At 33.1% G+C, this 20,523-nt stretch overlaps 1 protein-coding gene across 2 annotated transcripts in view; it reads right to left on the bottom strand.

Annotated features, from left to right (window-relative positions):
• LOC101259295 (serine/threonine-protein kinase TOR) overlaps window positions 1–14,934 on the bottom strand; it is a 35,355-nt gene extending 20,421 nt beyond the window's left edge. The window contains exons 1-16 of one of the 2 annotated variants that reach the window (XM_004230627.5): window positions 14,569–14,934; window positions 12,860–13,198; window positions 12,714–12,788; window positions 11,688–11,860; window positions 11,495–11,593; window positions 9,785–9,944; window positions 9,513–9,656; window positions 6,512–6,681; window positions 6,221–6,425; window positions 5,951–6,145; window positions 4,369–4,521; window positions 2,496–2,617; window positions 2,306–2,405; window positions 2,137–2,232; window positions 396–526; window positions 1–103 (exon numbers count right to left, since the gene is read on the bottom strand). In XM_004230627.5, the coding sequence (XP_004230675.1) occupies window positions 1–103; window positions 396–526; window positions 2,137–2,232; window positions 2,306–2,405; window positions 2,496–2,617; window positions 4,369–4,521; window positions 5,951–6,145; window positions 6,221–6,425; window positions 6,512–6,681; window positions 9,513–9,656; window positions 9,785–9,944; window positions 11,495–11,593; window positions 11,688–11,860; window positions 12,714–12,788; window positions 12,860–13,198; window positions 14,569–14,679 (2,376 nt within the window). In that variant the 5' untranslated portion in view covers window positions 14,680–14,934. Of the gene's footprint in view, window positions 104–395; window positions 527–2,136; window positions 2,233–2,305; window positions 2,409–2,495; window positions 2,618–4,368; window positions 4,522–5,950; window positions 6,146–6,220; window positions 6,426–6,511; window positions 6,682–9,512; window positions 9,657–9,784; window positions 9,945–11,494; window positions 11,594–11,687; window positions 11,861–12,713; window positions 12,789–12,859; window positions 13,199–14,568 lie in introns of both variants that reach the window. The other variant, XM_010316867.4, reaches the window with a different exon arrangement.
• Window positions 14,935–20,523: the final 5,589 nt, after the last annotated feature.

Below are 20,523 nucleotides of genomic sequence, written 5' to 3'. Positions count from 1 at the left end.
CTTCAAAACCTCTCTTCTTGTTGACCAAGCCAGTTCACCATTGAGCAGTTTCAAGAGCAAACCAAGCAACTGAGGATACTCATTGTATGGAGTAATGACATATCTACGAACAGTACAAACAGCAAATTTGTCAAACAAGATTTTGAATAAATTAAAGCTAAATTAATGCACCGGAGCCATGAATAGTGTGGTGAAGGATACCGGCAAAAATGATAAATTTGAAAATACAGATGGCACACCACAGTCCAAAGAAAATAAGAAGTAAGTATGCCGCACAAACAAAACAATATTAGAAATAATCCCCAATTGTAGATTGTCTAGGAACCAAAACAAACAGTAAGAAAATGACTGATTGCAAAGGAATGATGAAATCAAAGGTTGAACAGACCACTCACCCTGTACTCTGTACAACTTGACCAAGTGTTGAAACAGCCACTTCACGTTTGGTAACAGCAGCCCCATCCAATAGAGCTTCAACAATTAATGGCATAAGTTCTGAAATATACTGTCGCATGGCAAAGCCACCCTGAGGAAAGTATAAGAGAGACAAAAAACGAGAATCATGATTCTCAACTATCCACAAGAACTATCTAGATGCATAAAGACAACAGCTGATCATCTTTAGATCTTATAATGCTAAATCAAAATATCTGATACAGAGAGCTGCAAGAATTTGGAGTGACGAGCTTCCATTGATATTATTCAAGCTGCAACAAAATTCTTGACTATAACAAAAACAGATGGCATACAAAAGACACCAAGATGCAGATGAAAGATCACACGGAAAGGCCAAACTATAAAGATCAAGAAACACTATATTTGTCTCAATTTGTTTGGCACAGTTTGAATGAATGCTGACACACACGGTTCAAAAAAGAAGCAGGTATAGTTTTTGACACATAAGATAGTTGTGCTTTAATGCCAAAAAATTTTGGTAGACCAACTAATTTCCTTTTTTATTTAGTACATATAGTCCCATCACAACACATTCTTTTAATGTAGTGGGACATACAAGCCAGGTCATAGGAAAAATGGAGGTGTAGAAATTAGCTAGTTTCTAAATATATAGAACTACCGATCTTTCAAGGAGGTCAAAAAGAAAGTGCCAAACAAACAGGGACAGAGGGTATTATCATTTACAGGCATTAATTCCACCAGGACTACAGATAGATTCAGGTGCAAGTTGACTTAAGCCCCTTACTGTTTTTTCAATTGAAAATGGAGACAATTTGGGGTACAAGTAGCTCTAATGCGACAAAGAGGTCAACAGCAAGGAAAATTAGGAAAAATGGAAACAGCCTATCCACAACAGGCTTAATCCAGCATTAGTCAGTTCCTAGAACTCTTTACTAAGTGAGAGAGGCTGAGAAAATAAAAGGAGACATAAAGGTGAATTAAAAAACAGAGGATCATATCGTGTCTTCAAAAAAGTTAATCTTGAGACAAAGTTTAAGCTCAACACATACAAGAACTGGAAAAGAACTGTGAAGCAGTTTTTTCCAGCTTTTTTATGAGAGAATTGTTAAGCACCTTAAAATAGGAAGCTTTCACTTAATAATCGAGTCAGATATGAAACTATTATAATAACTAAAATAGTTATCTCTGCACACAAACTAGAACAACTAGCAAGCTGAAAGAAATACAATATAATTAACAGACTCAACTAAAAGAAGGTCAAACACCAACAAAGTTAAATGCAATTAGATGTAAATCTTAGCTCACAGTGATTGGGATTATATAAGAAAAGATTAGGATAAATAAGCCCAAATTGAGAAAAGATAATATCTAAAGGAATTCCTGAATTATATCACTACCATGTGATGATAGAAATGCAGAAGAAAAATAATCTGGACATCTGCCCCAACAGGAAACACGCCTATCAAAGAGTTGAAGTTAATTTATTTACAAAATCAATTCTGGTATTGCCCCTAACCTGTTCGCATCCCTGTCAGGGGAGAACTAATCCTCTTTTTCTACGATAACTTCATTTACAGTGTCATTTAAAAGAGCATTTTACAGTATTAAATTAGTAAGGAGCCAGGGGAAGAAACAGTACACAATAGAAACACACTAAGCATCTCTAGACAGTGCTGCATGAGAGATTACGGTGATTATCATTATGAAGAGGCTACATACCACTCTTGCGAGATCTCCAACAGTCACTAGGACTCCACTAATAATGCCACTATTTGCATTGACCCCTGTGCCCTCACAGAGTTTTGCGACAAGAGCCTGAAATAAATGGTATTAACAAAAGCAAAAGGGAAGAAAAATGGCACAGTACATATAAGTATAAATTCTGGACCTTGTGTATAGGAGAAACGTATGGAAGAACTAAGCGTTCACAATTGCGAATCAAGCAACCCAATAACTTTGCACTCTCTTCTTTACACTTATTGTCTGCACTGCTAACAGGGTAAGATATGTAAACATAACAACCTTCAAGCAGACCAAAAAGGAAGTACTCTTTCCACTATCAAAGACCATATGAAAACCTTTGTTCTAGGTAAGTCAACAGCTGAATAAGATGGCGACGAAGGGCTGGTAGAACATATGCTGGATTCTTTTCAGATAATCTGCCAGCTAGTGAAATTGCATACTCACGAACTTCAAAATCCTGGAAATACAAATAAAAAACATAAGCATAGTAAGGGTGCATGGTTTAAGGAGAAGGAGACAAGGCAGTACATGTTCTAACTCCTAATAAAAACACATAAAAGTATGCATTTTGCTGCATCAACAATTAAAAAAAGAATCAGATATTCAAAAAATAAACAGGCTGGACTTTTTCGCAGCTTTAGAAGTTAGGCTATTAGAATATTTTCCTCTATGTTTATGCTTCTTAGCCAAAAATTACTCCTTGAGGTGTTTTGGCCTGCTTGCTCGCACCTAGAACATTCCACCAGGTTACAGGGTACCTGATACCTCCCATCAACACAAGTTCTGGATAACTCTGACCACCAGGCCTTAGGGCAGATTGGAAAAGGAGAAAATCACCTTGTAGCATTTTTTGTCTCGCAAGTCCATGATGTCCAAGGTTTTCACCTAATTCATTGACCGTTTAGCCACACCTTTGGGTGCAAAATTATTCCTTGAAATTTGCACATACACAATGCCCATCTAGACTCCAAAAATTTAATTAATAGATGTGACCCCCCTTCTGGTTAAATGGAAACCTTTCATCTCCACCAGTTAAAATTATGTTACTTTACTCTCTCCTTTTTTCTTTTTTTTTCAAAAAGGAACAATATAGGGCTTAAGGTTTAGGGTTGGTTGCTCTCATCTCACTCTCCTTATTCCTTTTTTTTTCACGAAGTAAAGTAATTTCATTAAATATAGGAAATCTCCCGTATACAATAAGTATAACAACATAAAGTAGAGAACCTGCACAATAATATGGTTCTTTACAAATTGTGCCAGATCCTCCGTACAGATAAGGAGAGTCACTGTTGCTCTCTCTCACTTTATACTCTCCTCCTAAGATGTTTGTCACACAATATTTAACTAAAGGTAATAATACCAAATTTTTACCATGCCTACAAACATGACGATTTAATAGACAAAACTAACAAGGGAGTCAAGAAGCACTCTAAAGATTATAAGTGTTAGAATATATGCACAACAAGTTTAGTTCTTTCTTAGAAAAGAATGTAAAATGAGACTAGAAGAGGATGCAAGCAATTCAGATATCTAAACAAAGATCTAATTCAAACAAGGACTTTAGTTGCTCTTTAGTCCGCACTTCTACAATGACTTCCAAAACAAGGCCTTCAATTAGCTCAGTCAGTTAATTTTGTTGACACTTTTCTCATTGTTAAAACCCAAGAAACCAAAAAAATAGATACAATTAACTCAAGTAGCAAAAATATGCATTTTATATGCTTCCTATAAAAAATCCATCTTCCATCTTCTAACGAAAAATGTCTAAAGGAAAGTACACCACTAGAATACTTCCTCTTCAACTACATAAAGTTCAAAAGAAAGAAGAGAGCAAACATATAGGATTCTTCTGGAAAGAGAACATGGAAGATTTTGACTGAGAAAGCTTGCAATATTAATAACGGTTGCAAAATGAACGGCTGAGTTTATAAGACCGCGCACTAGTTTATCCATAAGTACTTAAGACCATGGATGTTACTCCCCTTGCTTTCTCCAAATCAATAAATTAAATGACCATGAGAAAGTGAACTTTCTCTCCACTTTGGCATTTTAATCTTTTTTTCTATTTTGGGAACTAAACAAGGATCTAGATTGTTTTATCCAAGTACTGAGACATATAACACTAGCGTCATCTAAGTAGACATTTACAACACATTGAAGAGATTGTCATGACTCATGAATAACTACAAAAGCACGTAAATTAAGTACCTCATCATTTAAAGTGGCAAATATAGCTGTCAAACTATCAGCCTGAGCCAGAAACTCGTCGAATCCTCCATCCGCATAAAGGGAGGAAAATATAGAATGCCGAACAGTAACATCAGCATCAGCAACAGCGGCAATGAGAAGTTTTTGCACAATCTGTATAAAAGTAATTCAGTTAAAAAGGAATCATAACTCACCATGTAAAATGCAGAAACAAAAACCTTCATATTCATAATGTCGAGAAGTACTTATCAACCAAGTGGAAAAGGCACCTTAGCATGAGAAGCTGCTAAGTTTTGATGACAGTTTTCTGGAGATTTATTTCTGCGACAAAATTTTTAATCACTAAGGATATAAGATTACCTAGTGAGATGACCTCAATAACCAGTTGATAATAGAAGTTTTGGACTTTTGGCCATACCAACAGTGCTGGAAATTTTTAGTTTCATCACCACGCTGTGGGCCACATTAAATATGAGACCACAAACACGTACAACGAACTAATAAGTTACACTACAAAAATACATCATAAAAAGAGAAATAATATGGTACAATCCAGGAACTTGAGAGACTCCACCACAAAGCACATGCCCACATATCTCAGACTTCACGGTTAACTACTTTGAATTGAAATAAGATATAGAGGACTTTTGGAGATTATAATAGTCTCAAAAGGACTCAATTTGATCTATTGAACTCAGTTCTCTCAAAGGTTTAGTACTAAACAACCTTCTAGGCCAAACAAAGAAAAAGCCTTGGCGTTTGATGCACAAAGCTATCTAGTTTCTTCTTCTTTTTTTCCTGAAATTCCAACCCTCGAAGATCCTTTTTAAATCACTCGAGCAGTTTAGTAAGAAAGTGCATAAAAAGAAAGGAGTACCGACAGATTACTGTCAATTCCCCTTGCCTAAACCACATTGTAATCCTATTGTGACAAAGTATAGAGTGTAATGTAAATTGAAATAACATGTAGCCAAAAAAAAGCTTTGATTTCGAGAAGTTAACAGAAATATGTTACAAACTATGAAAAAGAATATAAACATATGACACTGGAAAATGCTTGATCCAGTAATGGGCTCAAGAAAGAGACAAAAGGAGTAATAAAATGGTTTATAACATACTATAGAAATACTACTGACCAATTAAAACAATTCAGGAGATTTTTCGGAATGGAGGAAGTATTTAACATGTGCAAACTTGGGACCTTTTTTTGAAACTGATAACTTTACAAACTTGGGACTTGGTCGACCAATGAAAAGAAAGTAGGAAAATTTGTGGGATGACAAGAGTAAGCAACATATGCTAAACTTGGGATCCAGTCCAACAACTAAAAGCTTAATCTCAATAGCATCCAAAAATCAATGCACCAAGCCACCAACAAAATATTTTCTTGGTGTGTCGGTGAAAAAAAAAACAGAGATACCTGCAACCTCTTCAAGAGGATAAACCATCTGAGAGATTAATCCTTAATACAAATATTAGGACAAGGGTGCTTTTTACAGGCACATATTTGAGTAATCAGATAATTACTAATTGATAAACCAGTGATATATATAATACCAAGAGACACTTTTCAGAAGCAAACCTCTTCAACAAGTCGACGTCGCTTTCCACTAGCGCGATTGATTCTACTAGGACTAAACTGGGTAGAAGACATAGCCAAAAAAGAATTTGCTATTAGTTTGCAGCAACAAAGCGCAGCATCCTTCCGTGTAGCTCCATCCTCATCTTCTAAATATACAACAACAGACTCCCTTGCAAACTCAAGAAGATCATGGCCCTGTAACCCCAAATGCACTATCAAACTGAACTGTCAAGAAAGGAAATAATGTGCACAAAAATATAGACGACAAACCTTGAAATTAAAACGAGCAAGAGTTTGCAAAGAAAGTTGAACTAACGCAGAACCACTCAGTTCTGGTACTTGAGGGGTAACTGTAGCAAGATGCCCTCGACTCAAAGCAGCTGATTGTCTTGACATTGCATGATGAGATCTTGAAAGGATCGCTGATATACATTCAAGCAGCCGATTCTGAATGGTCGGCAACAAAGGTGGAATGCTGAGACAGAAAATACACATGTTACACTTGAGCAACACCATACAAAAGAACCAGTCCATGAAAGTTCTGTCAAACTCAGGGAGAACCTTTCGGTTAGTAAATCCAACGAATCCACCAGTGTTACGGAAAGCCCAGCAGAAAACATAGGATCCAAGAGACCACGAACATGAGGCTCCATGGTTGGTCCCATTGCTTTAGCAATATTTCCAACACATGCTAGAGCCTCAAGTGAGGGTCTGCCTCTACGGGGAGCGATCTGAGAGAAACAATTTCACCTGTCAGGATTATTGCTTTACGCATATACATGTTACAGAAAGAACCTACAACACAAATGTGGAATGCTGCAAAACAGAAAATACATATGTTACCCTTGAGCAACACCACACAAGAAACAGTTCGTGAAAATTCTGCTCCAACTCAGAGAGAACCTTTCAGTTATTTATAACTTCTTTTTATATAATCCACACAGAAAAAATAACTTCCCCATAAAAGAACTGGAAACAGTACCGCAAGTACATCTGCAAGATCAAGAAGTCTGGAGGAATGGAAGCTTTGCCTTATAAGCGAACCGGTTAAGTCATCCACTTCGTTTATTTAAACCTATGATTCTATCCAATCTCACTTGTTTCATTAAGATATCTGAATGCGCATACAAATATTTAGATGTATATTTAAGATTTAGAGATCTAAATATGAATACAAATCTAATTATTAAGATGTTACATTAAGATCAGAATGTTAAATAAATTGTTAAGACAGTTTTTTTTTCAACATTTGGAAGTACAAAAAATAATTAATACAAAATTCAAATAAAATACTAAATTGATCTAATATTATATCAATAAAATATTTTAAAATTTGTATATGACAATTGATGGTGGTAATGATTAACGATGGTGGTTTGTGGGTAGTATCATATGGTATAGTGGTTGGTGGTAGTAGTTAACCGTGGATGGAGGTGGCGACTGATAATTAGAAGTGGAGTGATATCGATAGCTAACGGCGGTGAATGATGATGGTAGCTAGGTTGAAATGGTAGTTGTGGCTGGTGGGTGAAAGTAGATTGAGTCTGTCATCTTTGTTCTTAATGACAATAATCATTCAAACCCATTAAGTGGTTGTAAAATAAGAAAAACAAATGCACTAAATGATTAATATTCAGGCCTTAAAAACAAGACTTCATGAGATCTTAATGATTAAGGTTAAGTGCAAATAATGAGACCTTACTTCTGATCGTATAGTAGAATCTGAGGATACAAAAATAACATCCCAAATTCAAATATCAAAGAACTCTGGGGACTGTATACATGGGTTTACTTTCTTAACTTCTTGTACCTTACTCCAATTCCGGCAAACTCACTTCATCGGAATCGCCTTTTCTTCTTATCCTGTAAATCTTCCTCTTATATATCTTGCCGGAAGGAGAATAGAATCTATTTCAGATTATGGGGGAAAATCTTATGACCTAACAGAACCAAATCAACATCTGGAATCTGGTATTAAATGGTGGAGAGTGACAGTCTCATATGAGAAGGATGACCTTAAGCAGAGGAGCTCTGGTGTGGTTTGTGCGGAAGATTAAAGGAGGCTTCAGATCCGTCCACATGCATTTATTGCTCTTTAAAGTTCAATAAATATTGTGTTTTCTGGAAGAATGATGACCGATTTGGATTCTTCAGCAACTGCAATGATCGAAATAAATATGCAATATTTATAGTCATCAAAATAAATATTGCATATTTATTTCAATCTTTGCAGTTACTGAAGAATACAAATTGGTCATCATTCTTCCAGAAAACACATTTAATGAAGCTTAATAGAGACTAATTAGAAAATTGAAAAATTTATTAATACGCAACTGGAGAAAAAAATTCAATTACAACAAATAATGATGAGTGTAACTGGGGAGAAAGAGGCGAGGGGAGTTACAAAGATGTGATACACAAGAACAAATGAGCAGAACTTGAACATCCTAACAAAACAGATCGAGCAGCAAAAGAAGTTATCGTGACAGAGATCCTCCGAGAAGAAGCCTGGTAGGCAGTTTTCCGGGATGCGACGAGATCCCCACTCGCAACGATGTCAGAAGTTGGATTTGAAATACTTGGAAAGGTATCTATAACCTTTTCTTTATAAGGTAACATTTGTATTGATTCCAATGGAAAAAAACATGAAGGCTAAAATTACAAGCTACATCTAGGTTTGGTTAGCAAAAGTATAAAATATATAGGGACTCTAAAAATTGACACGAATGGTTAATCAGAACAATTGGGTCAGAAGTTCCAGAATAGGCAATCACTCAAGGGAGGAATTACAGATACGTCACTTGTTGTATGCAGATGATACTGTTATGTTTTGTGAGGCTAAGGCAGGACAACTTAGCTACATCGGAGTGGTGTTAGTAGTCTTTTAGGTTGTTTCTTTCTAGCTATCAACAGGTGGAAGAGTAGTACTTTCCTAGTAAAAGAAGTACCACAAATATAGAGTTCAGCTAACATTCTAGGGTGCAGAATTGAGAATTTCCTAACTACTTATCTAGGCATGCCACTGAGTAATAGTCATAGAGAGTTGGAAATTTGGGAATGGATTGTGGAAAAACATAGAGGAAACTAGACAATTAGAAAGCTCAGAATATATATCTTCGTGGTGGCCTGGCAGGATTACTATCAAATTGGTCCTGGATTCTTTACCAACTTATGTAATGTCTGTGTTCCCCATTCCTTCTAGGGTGGAAGAAAGACTAGATAAATTGGAAGATAATACCATCATTTATATGGTGGTTAATTTGGAAAAAGACACAATAGACATTTTGGGATATTACCAATCCTGTTCAGACAGTCAAAGACAACTGTTTCAATACATTATACTTTTGGTGTAAAGAAGGTGTAGTAGTAGATGAACGGCGAGTAGATTTTATAGGTACTTTTGTGAGTATTTAGCTTTTCCTTCTTCCGTTTTTACTCTTCCTTGTTTAATTTTTGGGCACATCTTTTGAAGGTTGCTAGCATAGCCTTAATGCTGAGGAATACAATATTGCCTTTATCAACAACAAAAAACAGTACATCTGCAATGACATATATAACATACCGCATCACGCAAGTGAGAGGTTATTGTCGGCAAATAGTTGATAAGTTCACCATCCAGAGCACCTGCCATCTCCCCCAGAGCAATGAACCCACTGGCACGTTCTGCAGGTATTTTGAGGACATGAAGTATATGATTCATGCATATCTGTAGAAGTAAAATCAACAAACTTGAGGTTACAGTAGTCAGCATTGAAGATGAAAACCTCATTCATCTTGAATTTCCAGTTAGTAAAAGCAGATTAAATCACTAAAATGAAGTTGAAAGTCACAAACCGTTAAATAGTTAGTCACAAATCGATCACGCAGGAAATGGGCAATTCGAGGAAGTAATGAAGTTATGCTGAGGCGAACTAGGCGATCTCGGTGCTCCAGGTATCTTAGAACAATTTCAGCAACCTCCCTGTATCTTGACATCATGAACTCCCCTGTGTTCCTACACATTTTGATGATTAATTAGCTCTTATCATATACAAGCAGAGATAATAGTGGGTCCAATTCCCATGGCATGTGATGTGAGCATATTACATTATTCTTTGTGAAGGAGACAAAGAAAAAACACATAAACGTGCGAAACTAACGTAGTCATGGAACATTTAGCATAACTACATACATGGCAATATAGCAAAGAGAAACTGTCCTCCAATAGCTAGCAGAGGTACCTCGATCACCACCTCTTCATGCAGCTATCCATCACTATGAACCTTCCCTTCACCCCACTAGCACCTCAGAACAGGCAAACTGCTCTGTCACAAACTAACAACTATCCTAGAATCTTTTTGACTTGGAAAGTTTTACCTCTTCCCAAAAGTATTTTCAAAACATTGTGTGGTTGGTTATGCATTGGAATGATTTTTTGTTAGTTTATAAAGATGAGTTTTCAAGTTTGAAATCAGTGAATGTTTTTTTCAACTCATTGAACTCCAACTTTTTGCAAGTGAGATATACGTCCAAATACAACTTCAACTTCAAAGACTATTTTTAAAGTTCCAATCAAATGTATATACAATCGCCTACTCAACCACTCAGTACCTACATCTGATATCTCATGCTAACTACTGTTCCCAAGATCTTGCAAGATTAAGAGTAACACTAGCTAAGAAGTAACACAAACTCTAAAGAGAAAAGACACTCCCGTTACTTTGAAGTTCTATATTCTTTAAACTTATTCCTTCTTTTTATTTCTGATAAGTAGAATTTTGGAACTAGTCATGGTGGACAAGTTTACGGCCTTTCATAGTACTGAAAGGAAGAACACTAACTCGCGCCTGTTCTGAAGGGCATTATACCCACGGCCCACCATACTGAAATTGCTAGAAGTATGAATAGTATTTGCAACAAAGTAACAAGACAATATCTTTAAAAACTTGACCACATAATCCAAGCTCAATAGAGGATGCTGTCAATATACACCATCGACTAGCGAAAACTGATAAAAGAGATACCAGTGAATGCAAAAAGAAATATCTTCTACAAATGACTGAAACCCCCAGGTAGCCCCACAGATATAATCAAACTATAGATCACGAATGCATTCTAGATTCAATTGCTAATAAGAACAAGTAGGTAGTAGACACCTTTTGGTATATGGTTTGTATCTGGGAGTTCTTTCCCTCATTATAGGTGGTAGACATTTTCACCCGAAACACACATGTAATGTCATCAGCCTTAAGGTACTTAAGTCCTCACGATATAACCAGAGATTTTAAGCTAGCATTCACCCATAGATTTGGTCTAAATTTGGAAAAATTATCTTCAAAAAAAATTTGAAGTTCTGTGTTTAGGGACTTCCATTTACAGAACTAAAATTATTATCAAGCAAAATGCATGTCCAAAAATCACAACTTCAAAATCTCTAGCCAAAACAGGAGATAGTATCCAGTTTCTCAGACATTCAGCAGATCACAGCAATTTAACACAGCAAAAGAGACTGTGAAATACTTTCCTACAATGAAATAAATAATGTAATGCAATTTTATAGCAAACCTTAGCAACTCCCCGACTGCGAGAAGAGATCCATGTATACTATGAACAGGCGCATTTCTCCCCAATCCATCTTGGGTAGCCTCAAACATTCGATAATACCTGTTGGAACCGATTTAAGAGTAGATGCCTTGGATCAAGATATTTGTGACTGATACATTCTTTTAGAAGGGAGGAGAGAGAAGTAGGCATATACCACTGAACACGCCATCGTGTCTCACGCTTTTCAATAACACGAAGGCAGGCACGCAATGCCTCAACAGCCTTCTCCCGGACAGCCAATGTTGGATCCCTCAAAGCAACCCAAATAGCATCCACAAACTCCGGCACGTGAACATTGAAGACGGTTGAAGCATTTTCTGCCATTTCCTAAATTTTAAAGATAAGAGATTGAAATGGGGACAGCATCAACAAGTACATAGCTCATATATGGAATTGGGAATTCAATATGCTATGTAGTGGATGATACGGAGGGAGAACTGAGAATTGTTGTGGTTGTGGGGTGGGGGGGTGGGGGGGGGGGGGGGGAATCAGTTAGGCTGAAATATAGATTTGCTATTAGGGAAACATGAAAATCTAAAATCGAAATCATGTGAATGACACATGCTTGACATAGTTGGTTCATATTTTTAATAAATTAATTTACCTACCAACAAATAAAGATAGAATTTGGGGAGGCCTGGACTATTAAGAAACTCCAAACTACCGATTAGACACTTGAGAATTAATGGGTGGTCTGCTGTTTCAATTTAACAGTTGGATATGATTGAATTATGTAGAAATAATGACTTCTTCAGTAACTATATTACTAAGATTAAAAATCTCTGAAGTAGCAGGAAATATATTTTTAAAAAAAATTGAAAGTAGCAGCAAAATATTTGGCTAGAAATACATTCAGTTATTCATTAGAACAGAATTTCATTTAAATAACCTACTCTTCAGCAAAGTACATATGTATTTGAGTATTGACATCATTACCTTCCCAATTGATCAACATTATTTGTCTATTGTTTACTAATTTGGATGCCATGTGTTAGAAAAAAAAACACTAGTTAACCTTTAGGATACAATTCTAATAATTTTGAGAAATTCTAGCTGTCAAGTCTTATAGCATCTATAATTTAAATCAAAGTTTTCTCATCATGTAAGGATGAAAGAAATAAAACCTAGCTTTAAAGTTTCCTCTTATACAACAAATCATGAAGAAACATGTTAATTATACCTTCAATATTAAGACAGCAGCAAAGCGACGATACTCAATTCTTTCACCACGGAGCCATTCTAATGCAACTTTTACCTGAAAATATGACAGAATTGAGATCCTGATGTCAGACAATCAAGTCTCTGAAGTATCACAATGTTACACACCTGACGTTCCACTTCATCTGCAGTCATTGCACCACCAGATCTAGCTAGGTGACCAAGAACTTTACTAGCAAGGACCAAGATTTCAGGATCACGCTTTGTTTCAAAAGCAACGCGCATGTAGTTGGAGAATTTTGCCACTTTTGATGCATTTTCGCTGATGGTGACATCTATTAGCTCGTCAATAGCCCTCAATGCTCCCAGGTTTTCAGAAACTTCATTACTATCAAGAGATGTGGTAACGCGTTCATATAGATGATCCATAAAACGAGCAAAAGCTTCTCCACTAAGATCACGAGCTTCTTCCTCTACAAGCCGCCTCAAAGTCAATGCAGCCCCATCCTACCAGAGAGAATAAAATGAGATTTCTGGCATGGTTAAAAAGCAACTCAAGTATTTAAAAGAGAACTTTAGAAGAGGGAACAGGGAAGAATGGAAGAAGCAAAGAGAGAGCATCCAATAGCATTCAAACTCAAACAGCAAAAACAGCAACATTCACGCAAAAACAGAATGTTATATGATTAAGACAGAAACCCACGTCAAAAGGCTGCTCTGCCAACCCTTCAATAGAAAGAAAAACAAAAGAAAAATAACAGGAAAAGTGGATGAAAACACACAAAAACAAAACTTGGTACTCACATGATTATTTAAACCAAAAAGTTCTCTAACATGATTGATATAAATTTAAATCCAGGACCTATCCATCTCTCTTGATTGATGGAGGGGAAGTAAGTAAGCATAATTAACAAGAAGCATATAAGAGGAATCTTGTATACAGAACAGTGAAGTGTCACTTCTATGTCGTGTCATGATACCAAACTGCATTTTAAAAAAACATATATAAACACATAATAATAATAAAAGATGTGTTAGATAAAAATAGCCATCCTCTGATCCACCTCACTTTCCTTCTACGGCTGAAACAGAATTAAGACTTTAGGAGTATATATACTGGTCTTCTTCCACTCAATTCAATAAAAATAGATGTGCCCAAAAGTAAAGTGTATCGCTCTGCTTTCTTTCTATTTCAATCTCTTTTTTCTATGTACAATGTTTCAGATAACTGTATCCAAGACTTCCTATTAAATTTAGGAAGGAAAATTCAGGAAAAGAACTCAAGACGAATGCTTCCTTTTAAATTGGGGAAGGAAAATCAAGAAAAGAACCCTTTACAAAAAAAAAATCAAGAAAAGAACCCAAAGATGAATGTTTCAGATAACTGTATCCAAGACTTCCTGTTAAATTGAGGAAAGAAAATCAAGAAAATAACTCTTTATCAAAAAAATCAAGAAAAGAACTCAAGATATACCAAAAACTAAAATCTCTGTCTTATGTACTTCTTTAATTTCCCTCAGTCCTAAGACAATAAAAATCATGGCTCCACTTCCTCACCAATTCAACGAATGTAACAGCACAGCACCAAAAGAAAGAAAAGAACTCTTTATCCAAGACTTGCTGTTAAAATTGAGAAAGGAAAAATCAAGAAAAGAACTTTTTATCAAAAAAATCATGAAATCAACTCAAGATGTACCAAGAACTAAAATCTTGAACGGTCCTCAACTCCTAAGACAATCAAAATCATGTCTTGTTCTTCCACTCCCTCACCAATTCAACAAATGGCTAAACAACAACATCAAGATTCCCTTTACTGTTCCAACTCCACAATTTTAAACAATACAAAATTGAACGAAAGAGAAGAAAAATCAAAGAACCTTAGGATTGCCTCTGGTACATAAGTCAGCAAGAACTCTATTAAGAGCATCGATATTTCCGGCACCGGTGGTTGCAACTGGATAACGGATCGCCTGAACGGTGGCAGCCATGTTTTTAACTCTCTACAACATACACGCAGAACAAAAACCTAACTCGATCAAAAGAACATTTTTTTTGTGTGATTCACTATGTACAAGAGAAATTGTAGACACGCATTTGTATTTGTAATTGTAAAAGAGAGAGAGACAGTGAGCTTCAGGAGAAAGAAGAAGCCCTCTTTAACGTTAAAAAGGAAAAAACCCTTTCGCCTATGCTTTGCCCACTGTGATTTTATTACAACTGGGTATTGGGCTTGTGGGAGCAACACTAATATACTCCTTTGTTTACTCTTTTCTTGTTTTTTTTCAATCAATATATTTAATAATAATATCAATTTTCATAAAACGAAATTATTAAATAATTAAATGCAGAAAATATATTAATTGAAATTTGTAAAAAAATTTCGAACATTATACATTATATATTTATTAATGATATTTTAATAAAAGAAAAAAATATATATGTTAATAGATTCATCACAAATCATGTGAGTGCAGTAAGTTTATCGTTTTCAATAAAAATATTTAATAATTATATCTATTTTCATAAAATTAAATTATTAAATAATTAAACGCAGAAAAAATATTAATTGATATTTGTAATTTTTTTTTAATATTATACATTATATATTTATTAATGATAATTTAATAGAAGAAGAAAAATTTACATGAAAAAAAATATATGTTAACAGATTCATCACAAATCATGTGAGTGCAGTAAGTTTATCGTTTTCTATAATTACGAAAATAAAAGATTCTCTTTATGGTAATAGTCACGTGAAAATGACGTTACTGATTAATGCGGATGAATAAATTTTGTCAGGGAGAATCACACGAGATAAAATTGACAAATACATGAGAAAAAGAACGTGATAATGTTGTGTCATTTAGTAAGCTGAGGTAATGTTAGATAAGTGGATAGAAAATATTCGCACGAAAATGATCAATTGATAGATACTTTATTATAAGTCACGTGGAAAATGAACGTATTGATTAATGAAGATGAAAAAAAAAACCAGGATATTCACACGAGAAAAATTATACTAACAGCTAGGCAATTACAAATAACGTGATAGTGATATATTATTTAAATAACATGATATCATAAATCATGTGTGTGTCAGTCAGTTTGTCGTTTTTTAAAATTATGAGTATATAAAAAATTCTCTTTATGGTAAGTAGTTACGTTAACATGACGTTACTGATTAATGCGGATGAATAAATTTTGTCAGTGAGAATCACACAAGATAAAATTAACAGATACATGATAAAAAATAACGTGCTAATGTTGTGTCGTTTAGTAAGCTGAGATAATGTTAGATAAGTGGATAGAAAATATTCGCACGAAAATGATCAATTGTCACATACTTTATTATAAGTCACATGAAAAATGAAAGTATTGGTTAATGAAAATGAAAAAAAACCGGGGTATTCATACGGGAAAAATCATCCTAACAGCTAGGCAAGTCCGAATAATGTGATAGTGATGTATTGTTTAAATAACACGATATCATAAATCATGTGAGTGTCAGTCAGTTTGTCGTTTTTTATAATTATGGGTATAAAAAAAGATTCTCTTTATGGTAAGTAGTTATGTGAAAATGACGTTGCTGATTAATGCGGATGAATAAGTTTTGTCAGTGAGAATCATACGAGATAAAATTGACACGCACATAATAAAAAATAACGTGCTAATGTCATGTCGTTTAGTAAGCTTAGATAATGTTAGATAAGTGGATAGAAAATATTCGCACGAAAATGATCAATTATCATAGACTTTATTATAAGTCACATGAAAAATGAATGTATTGGTTAATGAAAATGAAAAAAAAATCGGGGTATTACGAGATAAACATACTAACAGCTAGGCAATTACGAAAAATGTGATAGTGATGTATCTTTTAAATAACACGATATCACAAATCATGTGAGTGTCAGTCAGTTTGTCGATTTTTATAATTATGGGTATAAAATAAGATTCTCTTTATGGTAAGTAGTTACGTGAAAATGACGGTACTGATTAATGCGGATGAATAAATTTTGTCATGGAGAATCACACGAGACAAAATTGACAGATACATGATAAAAAATAACGTGTTGATGTTGTGTCATTTAGTAAGCTGAGGCAATGTTAGATAAGTGGATTATAAATATTAGCACCAAAATGATCAATTGTCAGATACTTTATTATAAGTCATATGGAAAATGAACGTATTGATTAATGAAAATGTAAAAGAAAACTGGGTATTAAGATGAGAAAAATCATACTAACAGCTAGGCAATTACGAATAACGTGATAATGATGTATCGTTTAAATAACACGATATTACAAATCATGTTACTGTCAATCATTTTGTCGTTTTTTATAATTAGGGGTATAAAAAAATTCTTTTTATGGTAAGTAGTTACGTGAAAATGACGTTACTGATTAATGCGGATGAATAAATTTTGTTCGTGAGAATCACACGAGATAAAATTAACAGATACATGATAAAAAATAACGTGCTAATGTTGTGTCGTTTAGTAAGTTGCGATAATGTTAGATAAGTTTATAGAAAATATTTGCACAAAAATGATCAATTGCTAGATACTTTATTATAAGTCACATGAAAAATGAACGTATTGATTAATAAAATAATAAAAAAATAATCGGGGTATCCACACGAGAAAAATCATACTAACAGCTAGGCAATTACGAATAACGTGATAGTGATGTATCGTTTAAATAACACGATATCACAAATCATGTGAGTTGTCAGTCAGTTTGTCATTTTTTATAATTATGGGTATAAAAAAAATTCTCTTTATGGGAAGTAGTTACGTGAAAAAAACGGTACTAATTAATGCGGATAAATAAATTTTGTCAAGGAGAATCATACGAGATAAATTTGACAGATACATGATAAAAAAATAACGTGCTAATGTTGTATCATTTAGTAAGCTGAGGCAGTGTTAGATAAGTGGATAGAAAATAGTCGCACGAAAATGATCAATTGCTAGATACTTTATTATAAGTCACATGGGAAATGAGCGTATTGGTTAATGAAAATAAAATAAAAAAATAATCGAGATATTAACACGAGAAAAATCATACTAACAGCTAGGCAATTACGAATAACATGATAGTGATGTATCGTTAAATAACACATTATCCCAAATCATGTGAGTTTCAGCAAGTTTGTCTTTTTTTATAATTACGGGTATAAAAAAGATTCTCTTTATGGTAAGTAGTTATGTGAAAATGACGATACTGATTAATAAGGATGAATAAATTTTGTTAGGGAGAATCACACGAGATAAAATTGACAGATACATGATAAAAAATAACGTGCTAATGTTGTGTCGTTTAGTAAGTTGAGATAATGTTAGATAAGTGGATAGAAAATATTCGCACGAATGATCAATTGCCAGATACTTTATTATAAGTCACATGAAAAATAAACGTATTGGTTAATGAAAATGAAAAAAATTTAATCGCGGTATTCACACGAGATCATACTAACAACTAGGCAGTTATGAATAACGTTATAGTGATGTATCATTTAAATAACATGATATCACAAAACCTGTGAGTGTTAGTCAGTTTGTCATTTTTTTTTATAATTATGGGTATAAAAAAGATTCTCTTTATGGTAAGTAGTTACGTGAAAATGACAGTACTGATTAATGCGGATGTATAAATTTGATCAGTTAGAATCACAAGAGATAAAATTGACAGTTACATGATAAAAAATAACGTGTTGATGTTGTGTCGTTTAGTAAGCTGAGGTATTGTTAGATAAGTGGAAAGAAAATATTCGCACGAAAAGGATCAATTGTCAGATACACTTTTTTACAAGTCACATGAAAATGAACGTATTGGTTAATAAAAATGAAAAAAGAATTAATCGGGATATTCACACGAGAAAAATCATACTAACAGCTAAGCAATTACGAATAACGTAATAGTGATGTATTGTTTAAATAAGTGGATAATATTTGACAAGTGCAAAAAGAGTACATGTTCACACGAAAAAAATCAATCGTGACACAGTCTATCATAAGTCACGTGAAAATGAATGTATTAATTAATTAGATCGGGTTATATTTCATTGGGGAAAAATATTCACACAAGAAGGATTTGTCGCCATATAATTTATCACGAAACATGTGATAACGAATGTGTTGTTTGATATTTCAGGTGTAAAAAAACACAAAAAATATATATTGATGAATAAGCTATTATGAGTCACGCGATAATGAATATGTATTGTTAATTAAATGTGAGGTGATATTTGATACATCCTTCATCACTTTTATTTTTCACTTACAGTTTTTTTTAAATCACTTTTGACATATCAAGAAAAGACAAATAAAACTTCACATTTTACCATCAACTTAAATAATTATTTTCTAAATCATTTTTCAAAATATCATTTAATCGAGAATAATTTGGTAAAGTACCTAGAATAATAATTATTTTTTTAATGAATATATCAAGTCAAATTGTAACAAATAAAAATATATATAGTGAATAAATACGAGAAAAATACTACTAAAAAAAAGTCACCTAGTAAGTTATTATTAGTCAAGTAATGATAAATGTGTCATTTAATTAGGGAGGGTTGAGTTAATTAGAATATGTGTAAATTAATTTGATTAAAATGGCTAAATAGAGTTTAATTATTCTAAAATTTAATTTATATCTGATATTTTAAAATTCAATTTCATCATATGAAAAGTCATGTCTTCTTTTAAAAACGCAAAAATAAATTTCAATCTTTATTTACACTATTATAAATTCAATCCTATGCATAATTTATGTTTTTATTTAGTTGTTTTCATTTCACTGAATAAATATTATTGTTATTACTATTGGTGTATGCTTTTAAATTTTATAATGTTAATTTAAATATGTTCATAATATAATAAAATATCTTTTAAACTATAATTAAGTAAACTCAACTATTATTAAATAGAAGAAAAAATTATTTTATTTTACATAATTCAATAGAAAATGGTCACCTAATAAGTTATTATTAGTCAAGTAATAATAAATATGTCATAACGAGGATAGGATTGAATTAAATAGAATATGTGTCATTTAGTTCGATTAAAATGCCTAATTTAAAACTTGATCATCAAAAAATTTAATTTGTATGTCATATTTTAATTCATTTTTATCATATGAAAAGTCACTTTTTTCAAGAGTAAAAAATAAAAGAATCTTGTTCACACTACTATAAATCCATCCGTGTACATGACTTCTATTCTTTTCTTTTATTTTAGTTGTCTTTTATTTCATTTCATGAGTCAAATTATAAAAAAATTTGATTAATATTTTATGATATATTTTTTTCATCATATTAATATATAAAAAATTGCAATTTATAGTATTTTTCATATAGTTTTAAAATATCTAATTTTTTTGTTTAAAATATCGAATTAATGTGATCTAATTTAACTATAAAAATTAGTCAAATTGACTTTCAAAAAACGCAACACGACAAACAATTCCAAACGGAGGGAGTAATAAAATGTCTTGTAAATCTATTAATAAACCCAAATATTAATTGAAGATTAAAAAAAAGTTATTTTACATAATTCCTAAGAAAAATTAATCTTTAAAATGAAAGTGAAAGAACTAATTTAATAACCTGATTTTGATTATAATTTAAAATTGAAACTTCTTACACCACATTAGAAATTTTTACAATAGATTTTTTTTCTATAAAAATCGAAAGAACTATAACCAAGATATTAAATTGTTTGTTATTTAAAATATGTCGTTCGATATGCAGGTGGAAAAAAGAAAAACACAAAAAAAAAAATATCAATGGATAAGCAATTATTAGTCACGCGATAATGAATATGTAT

The sequence above is a fragment of the Solanum lycopersicum genome, chromosome 1, assembly GCF_036512215.1.
Source record: "Solanum lycopersicum chromosome 1, SLM_r2.1".
Classification (NCBI taxonomy): Eukaryota; Viridiplantae; Streptophyta; class Magnoliopsida; order Solanales; family Solanaceae; genus Solanum; species Solanum lycopersicum.
This window is presented reverse-complemented; position numbering and strand designations above follow the sequence as displayed.